The sequence below is a fragment of the Pseudochaenichthys georgianus genome, chromosome 9 (assembly GCF_902827115.2).
Source record: "Pseudochaenichthys georgianus chromosome 9, fPseGeo1.2, whole genome shotgun sequence".
Lineage (NCBI taxonomy): Eukaryota > Metazoa > Chordata > Actinopteri > Perciformes > Channichthyidae > Pseudochaenichthys > Pseudochaenichthys georgianus.
In genome coordinates this window covers 27,338,031-27,357,238 of record NC_047511.1, presented here as the reverse complement: position 1 = coordinate 27,357,238, position 19,208 = coordinate 27,338,031, and the positions used below count along the sequence as shown (strand labels likewise).

Below are 19,208 nucleotides of genomic sequence, written 5' to 3'. Positions count from 1 at the left end.
AGTGAAGATGAACACGAACACATTTGAACTTTTGTTTGTAGGTTGGTTGACATTCAGTATATGGCAGAATAGTTCAATTGCAATCCATTTTAATTTGACTGTTACTTATGCACATGCACACCTGCATTCAAAGCTTGCTCGCTAGACTTGTTAACAGGATACTTGTAAATAATCATAGAACAGATGAGGATTATCTTCTTATCCGAGACAGAATTTGTTATTACCACAACCAGACAGTTGGGTTTTTAAATGAAAAGCAATGAGGATATTTGTACAGTATGGTTTAGCCCACGGACAGCTTATGAAAGCAGTACAAATGATCATACACACATTAAATCACATTTCAAATCACTTTCTCTGAAGCTACGCTCCTTGATACCAACTTGTCACACAGATGAGCTCAGAAGACAGTGGTGGATGAAAAGAAAATCATTTATATCATGACATAACCATTCATACTTATTCGCAGCAAAAGTTAGCTGAGCCAAAATGCTGTAAAATAAGCAGTACTAGTAGTATCATTGTGTGATTTAATTATGAATCAAGACAATTTAGGTAAATTGGCAAATGTGGTTTAGCACCATCTGTTTGCTGGTGTTTATTCTTATAAACAATAATCATCATGCTGCATTTATTTGCATATTATCAAAGAAAATATTCTTAAAAACAAGGGAACACTTATTGTACAATATGGATTTGGAATATGTATACCACATGTTCACATACACACATGAATACATTCTGATATTGCATTCAATCCCCTAATTATAGCTAGTTATGTTTAATATTTTATGGCAATTATTAGAAGATAACTTGTTGTTCATATACTAAATGTGTTAATTTTAAATGCATTACCTGTATAGAGGCTAATAAACAGTTAATGTACACTAAAAATGGAGTGAGGAGCTCATTAGTAGCTATCGGAGAGAAATTGACTTCCTCTGCCGTAGAAACAAAACTTTTCTTTAATTCAGTGACATTTTTCATCGACAGGCTAAAGAGCTCAAAGACAATACTGATATTGGGAAGAACTCCACCTTTAGGTGCTTTCTCTTGTAGAAATCATGTTCACATCCAGACATATTGCAGAGGTAGGAAATAGATATCTCTAAGTTATGACTGTAGTCAAATTTTCTGCCTCGGCAGCCTCGCACACAACATCATCTCGTAAAGTTGTATACTTTACAATACGTGATAGGACTCCTTAATTTAAATATGTAACTCAAATTAATGGCCATAGTGAAAATATGGATACTGTTGCTACCAAAGTGTACTCTATAAAGCACTAAAATGTAGTATCTCTCTTAAATTGTAAAAGGCATTGCACATTTAATTTGAAATGGATGTTTGCTTAGCTCTGGGATGAGAGATTAATCTGTATGTATAGGAGAAGATAGTTGCCAATAATAATGATTTATAATAATAATAAAGATACAGTCTGATTACAAATCGACAGATTTCCCATTTAACTGGACATTCAACCTTGTGTTCCCTCAGGCACCTTGTAAACACAACTGGCTGTGAAGCATCTGCTCAGACAGAATGAAAGTCATTTGTTAGTCCGTATATTTTCCATCACCAGAAGCCATAATACCTGGCTACCAAGCCAAATCTCTCTCCCTTGATCTTAACGCATTTATCACCCAAGGGCACTGAATAAATGTAGTTTTTATAGACTGTATGTGATTTCCTCAGAGTATGAACAGAAACCAGTGCATTTTATGGACAGAAAAAACCCTTACTGATGGATTCTCTAGGAAGACTCAATACCCTGGTTATGTACTAGATCGGCCTGATTGTAAGGTTTTACGTGTTGTTTTTATAGTGGTGAAAGGTCAGGCCCCTGTCATATCTCTGATATCTCGACGAGCCTTATTGCTGCTAAATATTCTCCACTAAAGCCCTAGTAATGGTTCCAAAATGTCGACATATGACCAAATGTGACCGGCCCATAGCTGTCGGTATTCATGGAGACTGCTATTGTAGCAGGAACTATCACCGAAGAGGTTTAAGTACTTTGATTGGTGTTTATATTTCTGAATGTGGAAAGATTTTGTCCGCAAATTAATGTTACAACCATGCAAAAAGGTCACAAAACGTTACAGTTGTGTAGCTATTGCCCCTCTCCCTTCAATATCAACCATCTCTTGGGATTATTATTCTGCTTGTAGGTTAAGAGATGGAGCCATCTGTTAATCAGACTTGAATCTGATATTATCTCTATTAACTCAAGGATTACACTCACTCAAATCACATAAGCAAGGGAAAAAGGTTACATATCTGGGTTGTAAAATCATATTAATAGATTTCTGTGGTTAGAGGGGCAGATTTAAATGGGTAATTTAGCTTCAAATGGAGTCTGTGCAGTAGTATCACACAGAATGGGTCTTAATTTATTTTCCAATACCTTTCGTTATTAGCTGTAATGCCTGGATGGAGTTCTTCTGTTCAATTGCATTACGTTGAAATGCATTCTGGTCTTTCTCTGATGTGAACTGCGCCGAGCAGCTGGTGAAAAAACAGTAATATAGTGTTAGACATTAACACAGTACACATAACACAATGGCCTCACGTGTTATGTACTTGGAGAACATTGATTTAGCTGTTTGGTAATTATTCTCTCTCGTTCCCTCTCTCCCTCTCTCATACACACACACGCACACGCACGCACGCACGCACGCACGCACGCACGCACGCACGCACGCACGCACGCACACACACACACACACACACACACACACACACACACACACACACACACACACACACACACACACACACACACACACACACACACACACACACCTAGAACAGTGCTGTAGTTAAATAGTTAGGCAAGTCACTAAGCATCGAGTCTCTTGTCCAAGAAAGGGAGGAGATCAATACTGAGGTTGTTTATGTCCAAACAACAGTGATGAGGGCTGAACAGAGCTGGTTAATGGAGTTTCTGCTGATACTCCATGTGACTGCTGCATGTAGTTTTCCGATTCCTGATATTTACTTTGGTTTAACTTTTTAATTGTTTGAGTGCATACAAGTTCAATCCTGTAGTAAGCAAATATTCAAAATCTTGTCTAAAACATTGATTCAGGTTTTGAAATGTAGTCAGAACAAGGTCACTACTCCACTACTGCATAATGAGCTATTTTGGTCTTGTGAGGTTATCAGACGGCTGAGACATGCTTCATCAGGACAATTCAGGGCACTTTATGAGATGTAGAAAGTATTGGGGTGCTCATTATTACCGGTATGCTGTCCATATCAAATCTGCTTACTTATTTGCAAATAATATATAATTTGACCCAGGGATTGCTCAGGTTTTTTTAGGTGTAGAATAATTGGAGCGAACCTGCTGATTGTGATAGTATTATACCAGGGAAGCGCATGTTGGCAGAGTTTTTACACCTCACCTGGATGTGTCTGTGATAATAAGGAACATGATCAAAAAAGTCCTTGTTTTTTAGCAATTATCCTGCCTGATGCCAATTCTTATATAACCTTATCTATTTGTATATATGTATAACTGCAACAAATACACTCTTTTTAGCAGTGTTGTGTTGGGTTTTTATCAGTTTGCCAATATTTATTTATGTAGCTATATCTACAATGGTTTCCCTTTGATGACCATGAGATGGCAGCATTGACTTTCGAAATGCAGCTGCACCTTAGAGAGCACAGGGCATCATTATAACCTCCAAATAAAGCCAAGAACAAAAGAGCATTCAACAAAACAAGTAAAGATTTGAGGTGGGGCATTCAGTGTTGAAACATCACTTATGATAGTCAGGTAGCTGTAGCCCGATTGAGAAATAGGGATTAAAGATACAATTGTAATTTCTAACATCTCAAGACCCAGAATACTACCATGAAATATTAAAACATGCCTCTTGTTTTCAAACTGTTACAACCAGGGTTGGGGAAGGTTTGTAAAAGGTTTTATTTGAATTGAAAGCTATTGTTGGATTTGAAGAGCATTGTCCCTGAGGCTATTTACAGAGAACATCTTGTTCCCTGTAAGGTAGATGGAAAAATGTTTAGGTTTTATAGATAACAAAATCAGGTTAATGGCATCTGACAAATGCTTTGGAAAGTTGGTTTTGTGTGTAAACAATTTTAGAAATCACATGTCGTTAATCGCTCTATTTTTAATGGAGAGAGAAGAGAGAGGGGTTGCAGTCGAATTGTCTAAAATCAGATCCTATCGTCTTTTCCTATCCACTATTCCTTGACCTCTGTGAAACGTCACAGGGTTAAGGAATAGTGGATAGGAGAATTCAAAGGATTTACTCAAAGAGACTTCTGTGCTTTGAGAATCCCACTGCACTAAACTATCCAACGTATTTATGATGCGCCAGCGGACGTCATAAATGTGCATCTGCTGTGGGGAGACTACAGTTGTCTATACAGCGAACTACATGGATGTATAATAAGAATGGCGGTCTACTGTAAACGCATCTAGATACTTTGCACCGCGTTCTTATGGTGTTGTTTTATGCTGTATGAACGGGGACAACAGAGAAACATATTCTTCATGACCAAGGATGGAATTGAAATAAAAAAGGAAAGTGAAACTTATGCTCGTCACCCTCCGGTCCACACGTATTAATCCACATGATACGATATGATACGATACGATATTACTTTATTGTCAGATCAAGTCTGAAATTTGACTTGCGTCACAGTAGCTCCATGTCCAACATCAACAGACAAATATGCATACACAAATACATGAAACACAAACATTTAACATAACAGCACAATCAGTGAGAGAAAAACATGCTCAAAGAGCCTTCAGCGTGCATGATCCCAATACGTATGATTGTAAGAAAAGATCTTAAAATAAATACAAATGTATTTATAATAAACTTGTTAGTCCTTACCTATCACTGTGTATATAACCATTAAAACATGTTTTAAAAGTTCAAGAAACCCCACAGAGCTCAGTAAACACTATGAAGTGTTGACTTTATTTGAAGTAACGTTCATATTTCTCCTTTTGATTATTATAGTGTTGAACGTTCAAAACAAAGCACTTTGGCAAGTTACCACATAAGTTGTAAAATGCTTATTAATAAGTACCGTAACTTTCATGATAATAATTTCTCAGTCATGATCGGTTGTTTCTGTGAACGGCCGAATGTTGTGAAATGGCAAATGTTGCGGCCGCAAGGCATTGTGGGGCAGCATTTTCTCCTTTCCTTTCGTAAAGGAAGGTCCTTGGTTCCTAAGCTAAAGGAGGTTATAAAGGAAGTTTCAAACCTCCTTTGCTATCATCTAGAGAATTCGAACGTCTCTTATCATGGCGGCCACTGAGGGACTTCCGGGTCATTTCACCCCGTTAGGAAGGTTCCTAAGCTCAACTAACAATTTGACTGCAACCAAGGATTGTAGATTGTAAAGTTGCTCTTGTTCAGCAGGTACTTGTTCCTTTACGAAGCATGGGGGATGCTGACAGATGTTACACAGCCTGATTTGGCACATTCATTGCTCTCACTAACTGAACCCTAATGATTCCCTTATAACAGGAGAAACAATATGTGTTCATGAGCCTAGATGCTTACAGTATGGTGAGGGACTGGATATCTCGTCAAGTGGAGAAAAGTGAAAGAAATATCATCAATAAATAACTATCAAGTGTTGATGTTGGGTTTTATGGCTGTGGAATCTTTGTGAATGACATCTATACTTAGCGAATTAGGATTATTTTGATACAAATCTTTATATAATTTGCTTGAATGTTGTCATATTTTAGCCCTATTTGAATTAGTATGTATTTAGTTTTTCTTCTTCATGATTTGCTTAACCTGTAGGATATTCATGAGATGAGTATTTTTTCAACCTACATAATCATACTATAGATATAATAATGAGTATTTCTAATTATTATCTTTAGATTGCTTTTTTCAGTTTTGTCTTTTTTGTCTTTTCTCTTTAGGATGTTTTGAACTACCTGGGTTCGTCAGAGCTTGATGAAGATGATCTTATGTTGGACCTGGACCTTTCTGATGACCAGCGACATCGACATGGTAATTAAAATGTTTTTACTAAAGAAAATCTGCATCTCAACTCGGATGTCTTCATGGACATTGCGTGGTGAAGCATAGGAAAGATACAGATAGAGCTCACTTTTCCACACTTAACTTCATCAAGCAAACATATGTCCACATATTTATGCAGTGGTACTTACTTAACTATTATTTAAATACTGAAGGGGTTAAAGTCAAATGCATAATTCAACACTATCCACAGCTGGGTCAAATACTAGGTCTGTTAGTTTGTTATATTTCTCAAAAATCATACAGTAAGGGCTTCTTTTAAAAGAAGCTAAATGTTCCTGGAAATAAATGATTTTAAATCAGGAGTGAAAATGGTTTGTTTTCAAAATTCTCTCCTTTTATCTTTAACTTCTCAAGTGAACATCTGCTCATTGTGTTACTGATTATTTGAACCCTCCTTTTTGCGTTCCCTCTCTTCACCCGTTCTTTATTTATTTTGTACTTGCTCTCTTTCTTTCTCTTTACTCCCCGTCTGTTTTTCTAATTAAATCCCCTCTACTGCATCGCCCTCAAACCACTGCTCTCCCTGGTTCTTTTAACATGTGCTACCTACTTTGATGTAGCTGCCTCATTTACCACGATTTACCTGCTTCACTGTCGAGGCATTTCAGTTACTGTACACTCTAACTGACATGGCTCATTGTGTAAAAGTGACAGAGGAGACTTATTGCTTTTGCTCTGCCACAGTGCAGCAAACTGTAACGGCCCGTCCACAGATCGGCGTGCGTTGACGCTTGCCGGCGGGCGTGTCTGATACTCGACCAACAACCAATCACATGAATCTCCCGCCCCTGACACACAAGCAGCGGTTTGATTGGCTAGAGCTTGTACTGGCATATAGATCCGATTGGCTGACGCCTCCATCGAGGCGTCAAAAGTTGAACATTGCTCAACTTTTGAAGCAACGCCAGCTCCACGTCGCTTCCCAAAATGCAGTTCGGCTAAAAGTGACGTCACCCCATTCAAAGTGAAGGGGCAGAAGCGTTGGAAGCTTCAACGCACGCCGCTGTGTGGACGGGCCATAACCCCAACCTCCTTCCATATAACACATAGAAAATGATTATATCTAATGAGTGTGGTGGGTGGCTGTAAACACAACACAAGGAAATGTGTTAATATAATGATGAATTCTTAGACATAACTGTGTCCTAATTTTTTTGGTTGTGAGTACACGTAGTGAAGTCATATGATTGATTGCATTTGCAAGCACTGTTCTTATTTAATCATTCCTCGCAGGGCATTATGGTAATTGGGCAACATTACAGACTCTTGCAAATACTGTCAGTATTGATTATGTTTCAGATTGCAAATGTTTGCTTCATATTATTAACACATCTCCAACTGTAAAGACACCAAGTGCAGGCTGTAAAACCATTTGGAAATTGACTGTATTATCTTTAACTCGGTTACCCTACCATGTCTGTGCTTCAAGAAGTTTAGTAATTGAGAATTCGAGTTTTACTGTAAATATAAAGACATTTCATTCACTCTCTCTTGACTCTCATTATATGTGTGTGAGTATGTCTGGCTTTGATTCTTATATAACAGATCTCAGTCAAGTATATAAATGTGAGTTTACATTAATCTATCTCTAGGCTACGTTCAAGTCCCAGATGGACTCCATGAATATTACAGTTGCAATCAAATAAAGTAAAATGCTCAGCGGAACTGCGAATTACAACAGGCGCTTCAGCCATATTAAACTGAATATCCTGTGCTTATGGGGGTTACAAAGGGCTTTGGGAGGAGGAGCGGATTTGCCACAGCACTTGCACAGATTTTACACACACGCACGCACGCACACAAGCACGCAAGCACGCACGCACGCACATATATATAAAAAACACCTATGAAGGCTCTGACTGGTGCAGATCGAAAGAAAGCATCATCATTAATACACACATTAACACACGGTTGTATGCTAAGTCATTAGACCTAATGGTTTGCAGACTGTAGCATGAAATTAAAGGTTTGATGGATTGTTCTCATAAAGTCAAGGGAGTTCGACTTTGTGCTGGCAATGGGAGAGTAAGGTTCTCCCACACACTCTATTTAAATAGAATCATTTAAGAACTCACACACATATTCAGTGGGTATACACAAAGCTTACAGACCAGATACATGCACATATAAAGAGGCAGACAGACACATATGACTGCACACACACTCATCTCACACACATGCGCTCTCATTGACACTCCTTATTCTTACCTCTCTCAGGTGGCTTGTTGAAGCCTTTTATTAAAAAGCAAGCAGTTTCACAGCAATTTGTGGCTGAGAGTATTCAGCTGCAGGGCTGTGTGCTCTTAATCCAACTGTGACTCATGCCCATGGAATCAGACAGACAGGAAGAGGGAGACAGCGGGACCTTTACAAAGACACGAAGAAATGCCAAATCTTGTCTTTTTATTCCAAACTCTTTCACACTGCTCTGTCAAATGTGCCATTAAAATCACACTAAAAAGAAATATCATTTTTTTTTAAACAATTCATTGTATTTTCATTACTCAAACCTATCACTCCTGAATTTTAATATGCTATTAAAATGTGCTTGACTGGTGTTTTATAACTCTAATTAAATGTTGGAGGAGATGTAAAAGTTATTATTTTTGATGAGTAAAATATGTTGTGATCAGCATAGGCCTATTTAAGGGTGTCCACTAAGATGTGAAAATCATCTTAATGTAATGACTAATTGTGTGTTGGGTGTGTGCGCAGTGTCCAGAGAAGACTCCAGTCAGTCCCTGGCTTCCTGCCTCAACCTGCTCCCCTCCCCCCTCGACCCATCAGGAGATCGCATCCCAGGGAAAGAAATCAATCCGAGGTAAATATGTATATCTTTATTAACATGCAGTGTTGTCTTCTCTCCCTGTAGAGCTATAGGGAGAACAACTGCAAAAGAGCTGTAAATGTAATTATGTGGACGTTTTTAGCGATTTGTCTTGCAAAGAAAATGAAGACAAATACTTTCTAAATTATGTATGGGTGTGTATGAGCTAGACATAACAGAACCACAGTCATGATGGAAAAGACTGTCTTCTATTGGCTGCCAACAATAATAAGGTTTTAATCACATAGCATCTGAGCATATGGACTGCTCATGTACCTGTTTTCATTTGTCCCCGGGCCATTTATCCTCTCTACAGTACATCTTATTACACTATAGCTACAATATATTTCTCTTGTACAACACAAACCCAAATGCCACTTGAGAGACCAAGAAAGAAAGCGGGAGAGTTATTGTCTATTCTTGGAATTGCTGATCTTGTATTTTCCCTGTAAATGCGTAACATGTTTTATGTCTTTCCTTCCCTTCGAGATTAGACGAGACTCTAGCACACAATATGCAAGCTGCCTTTCTGTTCTCCTCTTTCTCCCCGCAGCCGACGGCTGAAAAAGAACACTTAGAGTTTCTGTTTGTACGTGTGAGTTGCACCACAGCCAGAGAGTCCCATATCTGATTTGATTTGGCTGCTTGTTTCTTATCTACACTCAGGATACAGGATAGGTCTTGCTGGGCAAAAGGAAATGTGGGCACCCCTGCACATCTGTCCTAAAATGCATAGACATATTCACACACAGCAGCTCTGTCCATAAGGCATTATGTGTGTGATTATGGTGCCACTGTGTAAGAAGAGTGTATCACCAGTAGTAATGTCTGGTGATGTGTCTGACAAGCCAGCAGACGGTGATACTCTCAGTCCTCCTTTCTCTAATCCCTGGTTAATTTACATTTGTTCTCTAATCCTACCCATAGAGTTAATGGATGCATATATCTTTGTTTTCCCCTTAATAAACTAACTCCAAGCTTCTTTGTTTTCAGAGAAAGTGCAGGTAAATGTGTGTGAGTGGTTTTAAAGGTTGAAGGATTTATAGTACACCGTTGAAAGATTGAATTTTGGCTTGGATTCTTGGTTTTCCGAGGTTTAAGCACGCTTCTTACACTCTTTGAATGTTGCGTTGAGTAGAGAGCTGTTTTTTCTGTCTAGACGATGTCAGTGAATCATGCAAGTTGAATCTACCTTTTCAACCCATCCAAGGTTTTTGTCAAACAATTCATCAGTTGTTTCATTTATACTTAAGTTCCACTTGTCTGTGAAAGTACAAGAGATATGTAAAATACATATTTGCATTATTCCTCTCTGTTTGCGAGGTCAAGTCATGTGTGTGAAGCCAGCTTTCTTTTGTTCGACTGAGTTTGCCTGGAACGCAGCGTCGCAGTTCAGGCCAGAAGTGCCATAATATGAGGAAATGGGTCCATCCCTTTCCAATCAATCAGAGACGGTGTAGTACGATAGTATTGCTTTTGCGGAGATGAAAGGAGAGGAATGAATACATTAAATGCACGGAGAGCTGCAACAACTTATCGATTTCTGTCAATGGACAAAAAATAATTGCCAACTATTTCGATAATGGATGAATGATTAACATCATTTTACATTCAAAAGGTAGAAAATGATGTCCTCAGCCTTACTCAAAACAAAACAATCCATTACCTTGGAATTCAAGAAACTTGATCTAGATTTTTTACAATTGTATTATTAAAACTGCTTATTGGATTCTGAAAATGTCCACTCCAGAAATGTCCAAATCGGCCAGGCCATTTTTGTACCTATTGTAAATGTATTCAACAACTCAACTAATGCTAATTGTGCAAATTGCCCAACATATGCAAGTTAGGATTCTGCAGTTTCTTTGTGCTGGCGACCCCTACTACTGTATACATCTATAACATAAAACGTTGTGGAACTCAACATCTCCGGGTTCACAATAGGACTCTACGAGCTGGCAACTAGACTATATAGCTGAGTGATGACTTCATTAGCTGCTCTTTTATATAGCTCCTTTATAACAACCTAAAAGGTCTTGAGCCTATACTCCAGAATGACTCAATTATCCTAACTGTAGACACATCTCATAATTTAGTACGAACAGTGAGATGATATAGTGTGCTTAGGAAGTGTGTGGTCCTTACTTCCTTACAGCGAGGGAGCAGTTTTTTGAAGCTGAAGCAGAGCAGAAGCAGACTTTACTTATATAGCGCTTTATCCAGTCTTTAAGACCCCTCAAAGCGCTTTACATACTACTGTACATGTCATTCACCCATTCATACAAAGCAGTGTACCTCACTCTAGGAACTAACATTCATACACATTCACACACCGTTGGCCATGCCATCGGGAGCAACTCGGGGTTAAGTATCTTACCCAAGGATACATCGACATGTTGACTGCATGGGCTGGGATCGAACCCACAACCTTCTGGTTGAAAGACGACCGCACTCCCTCGCAGCCACAGTCGCCCTCAGAAAACATTTTATAAACCGACTGGATGGAAAGAGCAGCTACACTTCAATAACAAATCACACCTTTGAGGCTAAAACCATTTTTAAACTCTTCTTTATGTTGCTTTAGAAAGTGAATTTCACACCGTTTTATTTGAAATAACCTTTTGGAGTCTATGTCAGGAAAACATTGTTTTATGTGTTGGCTCCTGAAACACTGGGGCGGGTTGCATGATGAAGCAAGGTCTGAGAGTCTTACTGTGAGGCTGCTGGCATGTGTTAATTTCCCACTGTGATACCTCAGCACCTGCACTGATTTCCTGTTCAATTACATTCCACAGACATTTAACTGTAAAATATGTTTGAAGTCTGAAGTAGCTCAAACTGGAGAATAAGGGTAAGAGAACAAAGTGTGTTTGCCCAGGGCTTGCGCTTTCTCTCTCTCTCTCTCTCTCTCTCTCTGTCTGTCTCGGCTCTTTGTCTCAGGTTCAACATTCCCTCAAGGGGACATTGATTTGCTGCAGGCAAAGCAAGCTCCCATCTATTCACACACAAGAAAACACACACACACACACACACACACACACACACACACACACACACACACACACACACACACACACACACACACACACACACACACACACACACACACACACACACACACACACACACACACACACACACACACACACACACACACACACACACACACACACACACACACACACACACACACACATACACATACACATACACACACACACCCCTACCTGTCAGTCAGCCTGTCCAGAGAGAGTATCAGCTGCAGGATACTGGATACAGTAGTTGTTAACATTAATATCTAAAAAAAACATGCAATAGCAGCAAACACCATTTACTAAATATTAATTTTAGTGTTTCGTAGTTAGAAGTTTGTTCTAACAGTAGGTGAGGAAAGACTGAGACAGATGGATAGAGAGAGAGTTTGGGAAAACAGAGAAACTAGAAACATCAGAAACCTTTGTTTCACCCACAGTAGATGGTGAACAGGGATCAGTCAACACAGAACCAGTATACTCTACAATAGTATTTTATTCACTTGATTATTGACAGCTTTGGACAAAACTAGGAAAGTAAGAATTCAGAGAGCAGTGTATGAGGTTTAGGGATATTACTTGGATATATGTTTCCCATCCTTGATTGTTATTGAATAAACTGCTGATTATTTCTGAAATAATAAATTGACCAAAGCTTTGTCAATTACATTTGCAGCAATGGCTACAAATGCCTGTAAGCCCTACAGTTCTATCATGAAAAGACTAATGAAAGAACAACATCCTCACTTTGAGCAGTTAGAGCCAGCACATTTTGTTCCCCATATTTGGTTTAAACTATATTTTTTTCAATGAAAATAGTGACATATTCGCTCAATGGACCGATTGTTGCAACCCTGGATATTTCCACTTCAATGGCAGTTTTTAGAATTTCAGAATTTCAGAATGTAGATGAGCCAAACAATTTTTTTTGGCATCGGTCCATGAGCTTTGTTTGTGTACATACATTGGGGAACTTTTGCCAGTTGCAGCACTTACTTTGGATATTATTGCCAATTTTCACTACATTACAATAATGAGTGTTGCCTCAGTGGCTTAGTTTGGAAGAGATTGTGAAGGGTGTGGTAGAATACATAATATTTGTTTGTGTGATATATATTTTAATGTTTTGTATTAAGTCATCCGCTCTTCCCCTGTCTCTCCTATTGCAAAAGACGAGGAGGAAATACAATTTTGACAGTAGCAGTGTGCCTGTTGCTATGGTAACGGCAGTCTGCCTGTTGAGTGATCCTCTTTTCTTTCCCTTTTTCATTGCCGTTGATTGCTATGCAGAAGACAGGTAATCTGAGCAGAGGACAAACACTCAGAGATGTCCTCGTCTGTCGATTCGCAGTGGACAATCATGAAAGTCAAAATGTGCATCTCCACTTCTCATTTGAGGATTAATCTGCAGCTATATCATTCACATGCTCTGATATTAGCATTAGACTTATAAGAACCATGTTAACATATGTGGACAGCTCCCAATTATACCCAATGACGACTTAGTTAAAGATGACTTATATATATTTAGTTTATTCCCAAAATGCACTTGTCAACTTCACGCTGTTTCAACTCTCATTTAACAGATTTAATGAAGTCGGCTGAACTAAACAAACAAACAGCCTAGCACGTGCCTCAAGCTACAGTACGATGTGTTTGCCTGTTTTGTGTTGAATTAGAATATAAGAGAAGAGGATCAATTGAGAGAGAATCAGCTGGGCCTTGTGAATTAAACACATTATGGAAAGCAAGAGAGAGGGAGAGTGCAAGAGACAGTACACTGGCACTTATTATACTTGAGGCTGTTGGGAAGTAAGACAGCACTAAGCAGCAAATAGAAGTGTAGAGAGGGTGTCTAGTGATATAAAAGGAAACCCTCCTCCTCAAATTCAGGTAGATATGGTGCGTAGTAATATACAGTTATCTCCCACAGAGACATGTAATCCGTGATTATAAAGAATTTGCTCACAGTCACACGAAAAGGGGAACAAATGTGTTTAATGTTAATATGATTCATGAAGTACATCACCCAAGATGGTGTCTAATCTCACTTGACTGTAAATAGTAAAGACTAAATAACACACACACACATCTCATCCTACAGAGAGGCAAACACTTCTAAACATTCACTCACATGCACAAATGCATATTTATAAAAATAGACATGCAGAAATAATCCAGCTGAGCCTTGGAGTGGAGCTGGGGACAGATAAGATGCACTGCAGCATGATTTCAGACACCAACACACACAGCATACAGAGGGAGGTTGAGGGAACACAGAGTACATTCCCCTTCCTCTTGCTGGATGAGGTAGGAAATAATGATGCAGGATGTATTCATCACACACAGTCTTTCATTGTATATGGATCTGTGCTTTTTGGACTGTTTTACATTATATTTGAAGGGCCACTTGTTGGTGTTATTGTTATGGTGTTCCTGATACAGCCATTTTAAGGAGATACTTTTATTCTTCTCACAGTAGGTGCCCATGCATCACTTCTATTAGCTAAACATTGCTCTTCAGAGGCCTTGGAGGACAATATATGACTGTCAAGTTAATTGTTGTTTGTCAGACAAACTTAATAGGCTAAACATGTTAAGAATCGTAGTCGGCTGTCATGCAAAGTCCATTGCTTTTGGTCAGCGTCTAATTGTCATCACTCATTACAGAGTTGGCTTCTCTTCCTTTTCTCTTGCTTTGAGTGGGAACTTGTTGTTCTGATTTGTATTGCAGAGAAAAACATCAGATTGGCAATGAATAAGTCATTCTGTTGCTTTCCATTACTTAGTGGTCTGTTCCAGGAATAAAAGGACTTGTTGAAGTGGTATTCACTCTGCCTCCTTTGTAACCAGATTGTAATACATGACATGGGCGTTTGTTTTCCTGAACTGCAAATGTCCTGCAGCATATGGAGGATTTTTTTATTTGACAAGAAAGATGGGGATGCTCTTTTCTTTAATGGCCATTCATTCATTCATAGTCCATCGCCCCTCTTTATTTTGTCCTTTCTGTGGACTAAATTCTGTATGTTGGTCTTGAACATGATTGTGATACAGCATGCTGAGATCACAGAATGGTTCAAAGAAAGACAAAATCAAAATGCTAACATTTGCGTTCTGCAGTGATACATTGGTTTTCCCACCCTGTTTGTTGTTTTCTCGAACACATTCTCACTTCTATTCTTCTATTGCAGACAGGCACACATAGCGAATACTGAATATTTCCCATGAGAATTTGTTGCTGACATAACTGCTCTTATTCATGTGTGAGCTTTGTCGTTTTCTGAGACAGGTAGTATCAACATCACCAAAAACTACAAGGCTCTGAAGGAAAAATGCTCCGTACAGTAGTAATCACCTGACTTAAGCTTTTTGTGTCAGAGATTTCAAATAAAAGTATGGCAAGTTTAAAGGAACATTTCAACCTTTGGGGAGTAACAGTTAGATGATAGGATCAATATCAGTCTCATCTCACTGCACAAAGATGTTATCTAACTTCAGATAAAGACTTGAAGTCGGAGGAGACAGCCAGCCTTGCTCTGAACAGTGACTAAAAACAATAAATTGTGGTTCATGGGGAGTTACCGGCTCTAGCTTTTCCTGACTGTGCACAGCGTGTTGAAGTCTTCACATTGATGTGGCAAGGTTTGGTCCCATTGTGCCTGTTTAGAGAGCAAAACTAAAACCTGTGCTGACTGAGCATATCTGGCAACCCATGCTGATGCTATAGTTGCTTTCTTGTTCATCTAGAAACAGTCATAGTACTGTATGTAACTCATCCTCAAAGTGTTTGTTTTTACTTTTCTGTTTGTGTGTAGTTTAAACCAAATGGGGTAAGTAGAGATGTCAATGTTTGTATTTTAATATTTTTTACAGAAGCAGGCTAGCTTCTTCTCCAGTCACTTGAAAGTGTTTCTTCAAACAGGCAGATCACGTATTTATAATATTTGTTTAATTGTGTTAGATGCAGCTAATACCATACAATCCAAGCACAATTCCACTTGCTGTCATCATTGTCTTTTACACACACAGTGTACAGTATGTCTAATACCCACTAAGGCAACTTGTACCTTTCCTTATTTCCTGCTCGCCATATCCCTCTGAACATAAACATACAGCATATTTCAGTATTGCCATGGAAACAGCTTTTATAAAATAAAGAAGTGGAGCAGACATTCCTTTTAATATCTTGAATTATAGAGGCTTATTCCTCGTAATTTGGCACATTTCCATTTCATTTGATCAGAATGTCTGTGTCTGCAGGTGGTTGCTAATAGGAAAGTATGTCTTTTTGGACCAACTCAGAAAACATGAAGACTAAATGTGCTGAAACAGGATATTGGTTAACATTTACTTTGCAATTAGAATACAATTTAAAATGGATCTGACCTGAGCGAAGACAATAACATTGTGCGTACAGGATCACTGTCTCTTAAATCATGGGTACCTTGAGTCAAAATGAACTCCTTTGTTAAGTGTTGCTCTCATTTTTCATGTGGTGACAACAATGGCACTACAAAATAACAAATCTGAATTATGACTCATGTAAAACAATATATTTTTCCCTGTGAAAGGAAATGAGGCAGAAGATAGTGACTAGAGGAAGTTAGATAAAGAGGAGGGTGACATAATTTTTTTATTTTTTTTTATTTTGTTGATGTTGTTACACTCATCATAAAACATTAGCTGCCCGCTATGTTTGTCTGCTCAATGAAAACATATCCCAGACTGGACATTTACAGTAAACTTAGGTGTACAGATCCACAGTGTTTTCTCTTCACGGTTTGCTACAGAAAACCTACATCTATAATGCATTACACTGTTGAACAGCAACGTTGGATCCACATTATAATCTTATCCACTCAAAACCGGACACGTATTATTCATTTGAGCAAAAACACATTATCATAAGCTTACCACAGTAGTGTAACTGTATTTTTTCTTTTGCAAGCCTCACCTGAGCTTTTGCACATTTATCTTCTCGTAGCTGCAGGGTCAGGCTTCTTGAATAAAACAATCTCACCAGATAATAGGGTAATTGAAATTCTGGTCCATTATTATCATGGTATTAGAGTAAATAGCGTACAATTATTATATTGAATGAATGAATGAATAGATTAGATAAACATTTAATTTGCCCTCAAAATAATAATTCTCTTTGGGTGGGGAGTTTGCATTTTATAAAGTGGATTTAGGTCTGTACAAAAATTCAGCTTCAGTCAACGAGTGGTTGCTTTCATGATCCATTGTCACCTTTGGCTTGCATGCTTTTTTTGTCAATCCTCTTATTTGCATTTGCCAACAGGCATAGTTTATTTTGAATAAGAGGAGCAAACATCATTAAAGAGTAGAATAAATCGTTGTGTGCATAACACGATAAAGTCAACAGAGTAATGAACGTATTATATTTCATGCATAATGGAGAACTCCTTACAAGGTTTTTGTACGAAAAGGTCAGAATGGTATATCACTTGACGACTTCAATACAGGAGAACATTTTGGGCATTTTGGCATAGCAATATTCTCTGAAATAGGAAAATGTAATGTGAGAACTGGGACCAATGTTAAATAGATCTCTCCAAGATACAAGACGTTTTTATCATAATTAGTGAATATGATAACTCCCTGAGATCCCTTTCACTGAAAATGCTATTATTGTAAAATTGTTAGAGGCAGGAGTAGAGCAAAGGTTAAAAAGAGAAAAGGCAGACTGCGCTTAGATTTCTTGCAAAACTAGCGCAGAGTCAGAGTGCACAGTAAAGCAGAGAGGACAATTAGGTTAATCAGAAAGTTACCCCTGCAATGTTAAATTAGTTTTATTTTCGATCCCTTTCTGTGTCTGAAGACTTGAATTCACCATTATATTCACTGCCTGGAGCTTGGCTTGTGCTCACTCTTTAGTCACAGATGCACTTTATGTCGGAGATGAGTTTAATGGAAGCATTAAACATCCGTAGCCTCAGGTGCTGAATGCAGATGAGCACACTGGCTGTCAGATGGGAAGAAGGAGTGACAAATGGGGGCGATCATTCTCCAATAGCGGCGGTATAGTGTTATACTTAACATGTGCACACATGACACACAAATGTCTGCATTAAAAGCACACACACTAACTAGAGTGTGTGCTTTTATGACATTTTTGACATGACCATTTTAATGACAGAAAAGTTGGCAGAGGACACTAAGTGCCTTTTCTAACCGTGTCTCAGTGTTAAAGTGTATTTTACTGTTATTATTCCTCAGTCAATGCAGTCTTCATGTTGATGATTGACAAGGGTGCAGCCAACGCTACTTAACTGCTGCTAGAGATAAAGCACTTCAATCACACATCATGTATTTGACTAGCAGTCATTATTTGTCACTTAATGCGCTAACTGAACATTATGTAAACCTGGACATCTAGGTGTGGAAATGTGTGATCCTTCACTGTTTTGTGTGTGTGTGTGTGTGTGTGTGTGTGTGTGTGTGTGTGTGTGTGTGTGTGTGTGTGTGTGTGTGTGTGTGTGTGTGTGTGTGTGTGTGTGTGTGTGTGTGTGTGTGTGTGTGTGTGTGTGTGTGTGTGTGTGTGTGTGTGTGTGTGTGGCCTAGCATTACTATACTTGTGGGGACCTAAATCTGTTTACACAGTCACGTGTGGGGACTCACTGCCCTTATGGGGACAAATTGGAGGTCCCCATGAGGGTACTCATTAATTTTAGGGTGAAGACTTGGTTAGGTTTAGGGTAAGGGTAAGGGTTAGTGTTAGGAATGTGTTGGTTATGGTTAAGGTTAGGATAAGTCTCCAGGAAATGCATGTAAGTCAATGTAATGTCCCCTGAAGTGATGTATACATGGTGTGTGTGGCCAGTCAATAAAACACTGAGTGGTAAAATAATGGAAGTCATTAAAAGGCAGATAATTGGCTTTTTCAGGTTGGTGAAATGGATCACTTCTAACGCTGCTATTGAGAAATGGCTTCTGAGAGGGGAGCGAGAGGAGGGTTTGAGGGAGAGAAGGACAATAGAGGAAAACGGAGAAATGTAATGTCAAGGAGAAAACAGGATAAGAGGGGATGTGAGAGAAGAATAAAAGATAAAATGTACTCTGAGGAAAAAACAAGAGTACAATGGATTCCCTGTTTACTTTTAAATGTCTTTGTGTAATTACACTTAACATATATAAATATTTATGTATCTTTATGTATATTTATATTAGTATTTAGCTTTACACTGATATGATCATGCAGTACCAGTTTTAGCCACTAGCTGGAGTACTACATCTTTATAAATTCAAATTAGTACATTGTCCATT

The 19,208-nt window shown here is 38.5% G+C and overlaps 1 protein-coding gene across 2 annotated transcripts in view; it reads left to right on the top strand.

Annotated features, from left to right (window-relative positions):
• ccser1 (coiled-coil serine-rich protein 1) overlaps positions 1-19,208 on the top strand; it is a 139,370-nt gene that overhangs the window by 12,591 nt on the left and 107,571 nt on the right. For both annotated transcript variants that reach the window (XM_034091017.1, XM_034091016.1), the window contains exons 5-6: positions 5,936-6,026; positions 8,775-8,880. In XM_034091017.1, the coding sequence (XP_033946908.1) occupies positions 5,936-6,026; positions 8,775-8,880 (197 nt within the window). The remainder of the gene's footprint in view (positions 1-5,935; positions 6,027-8,774; positions 8,881-19,208) is intronic.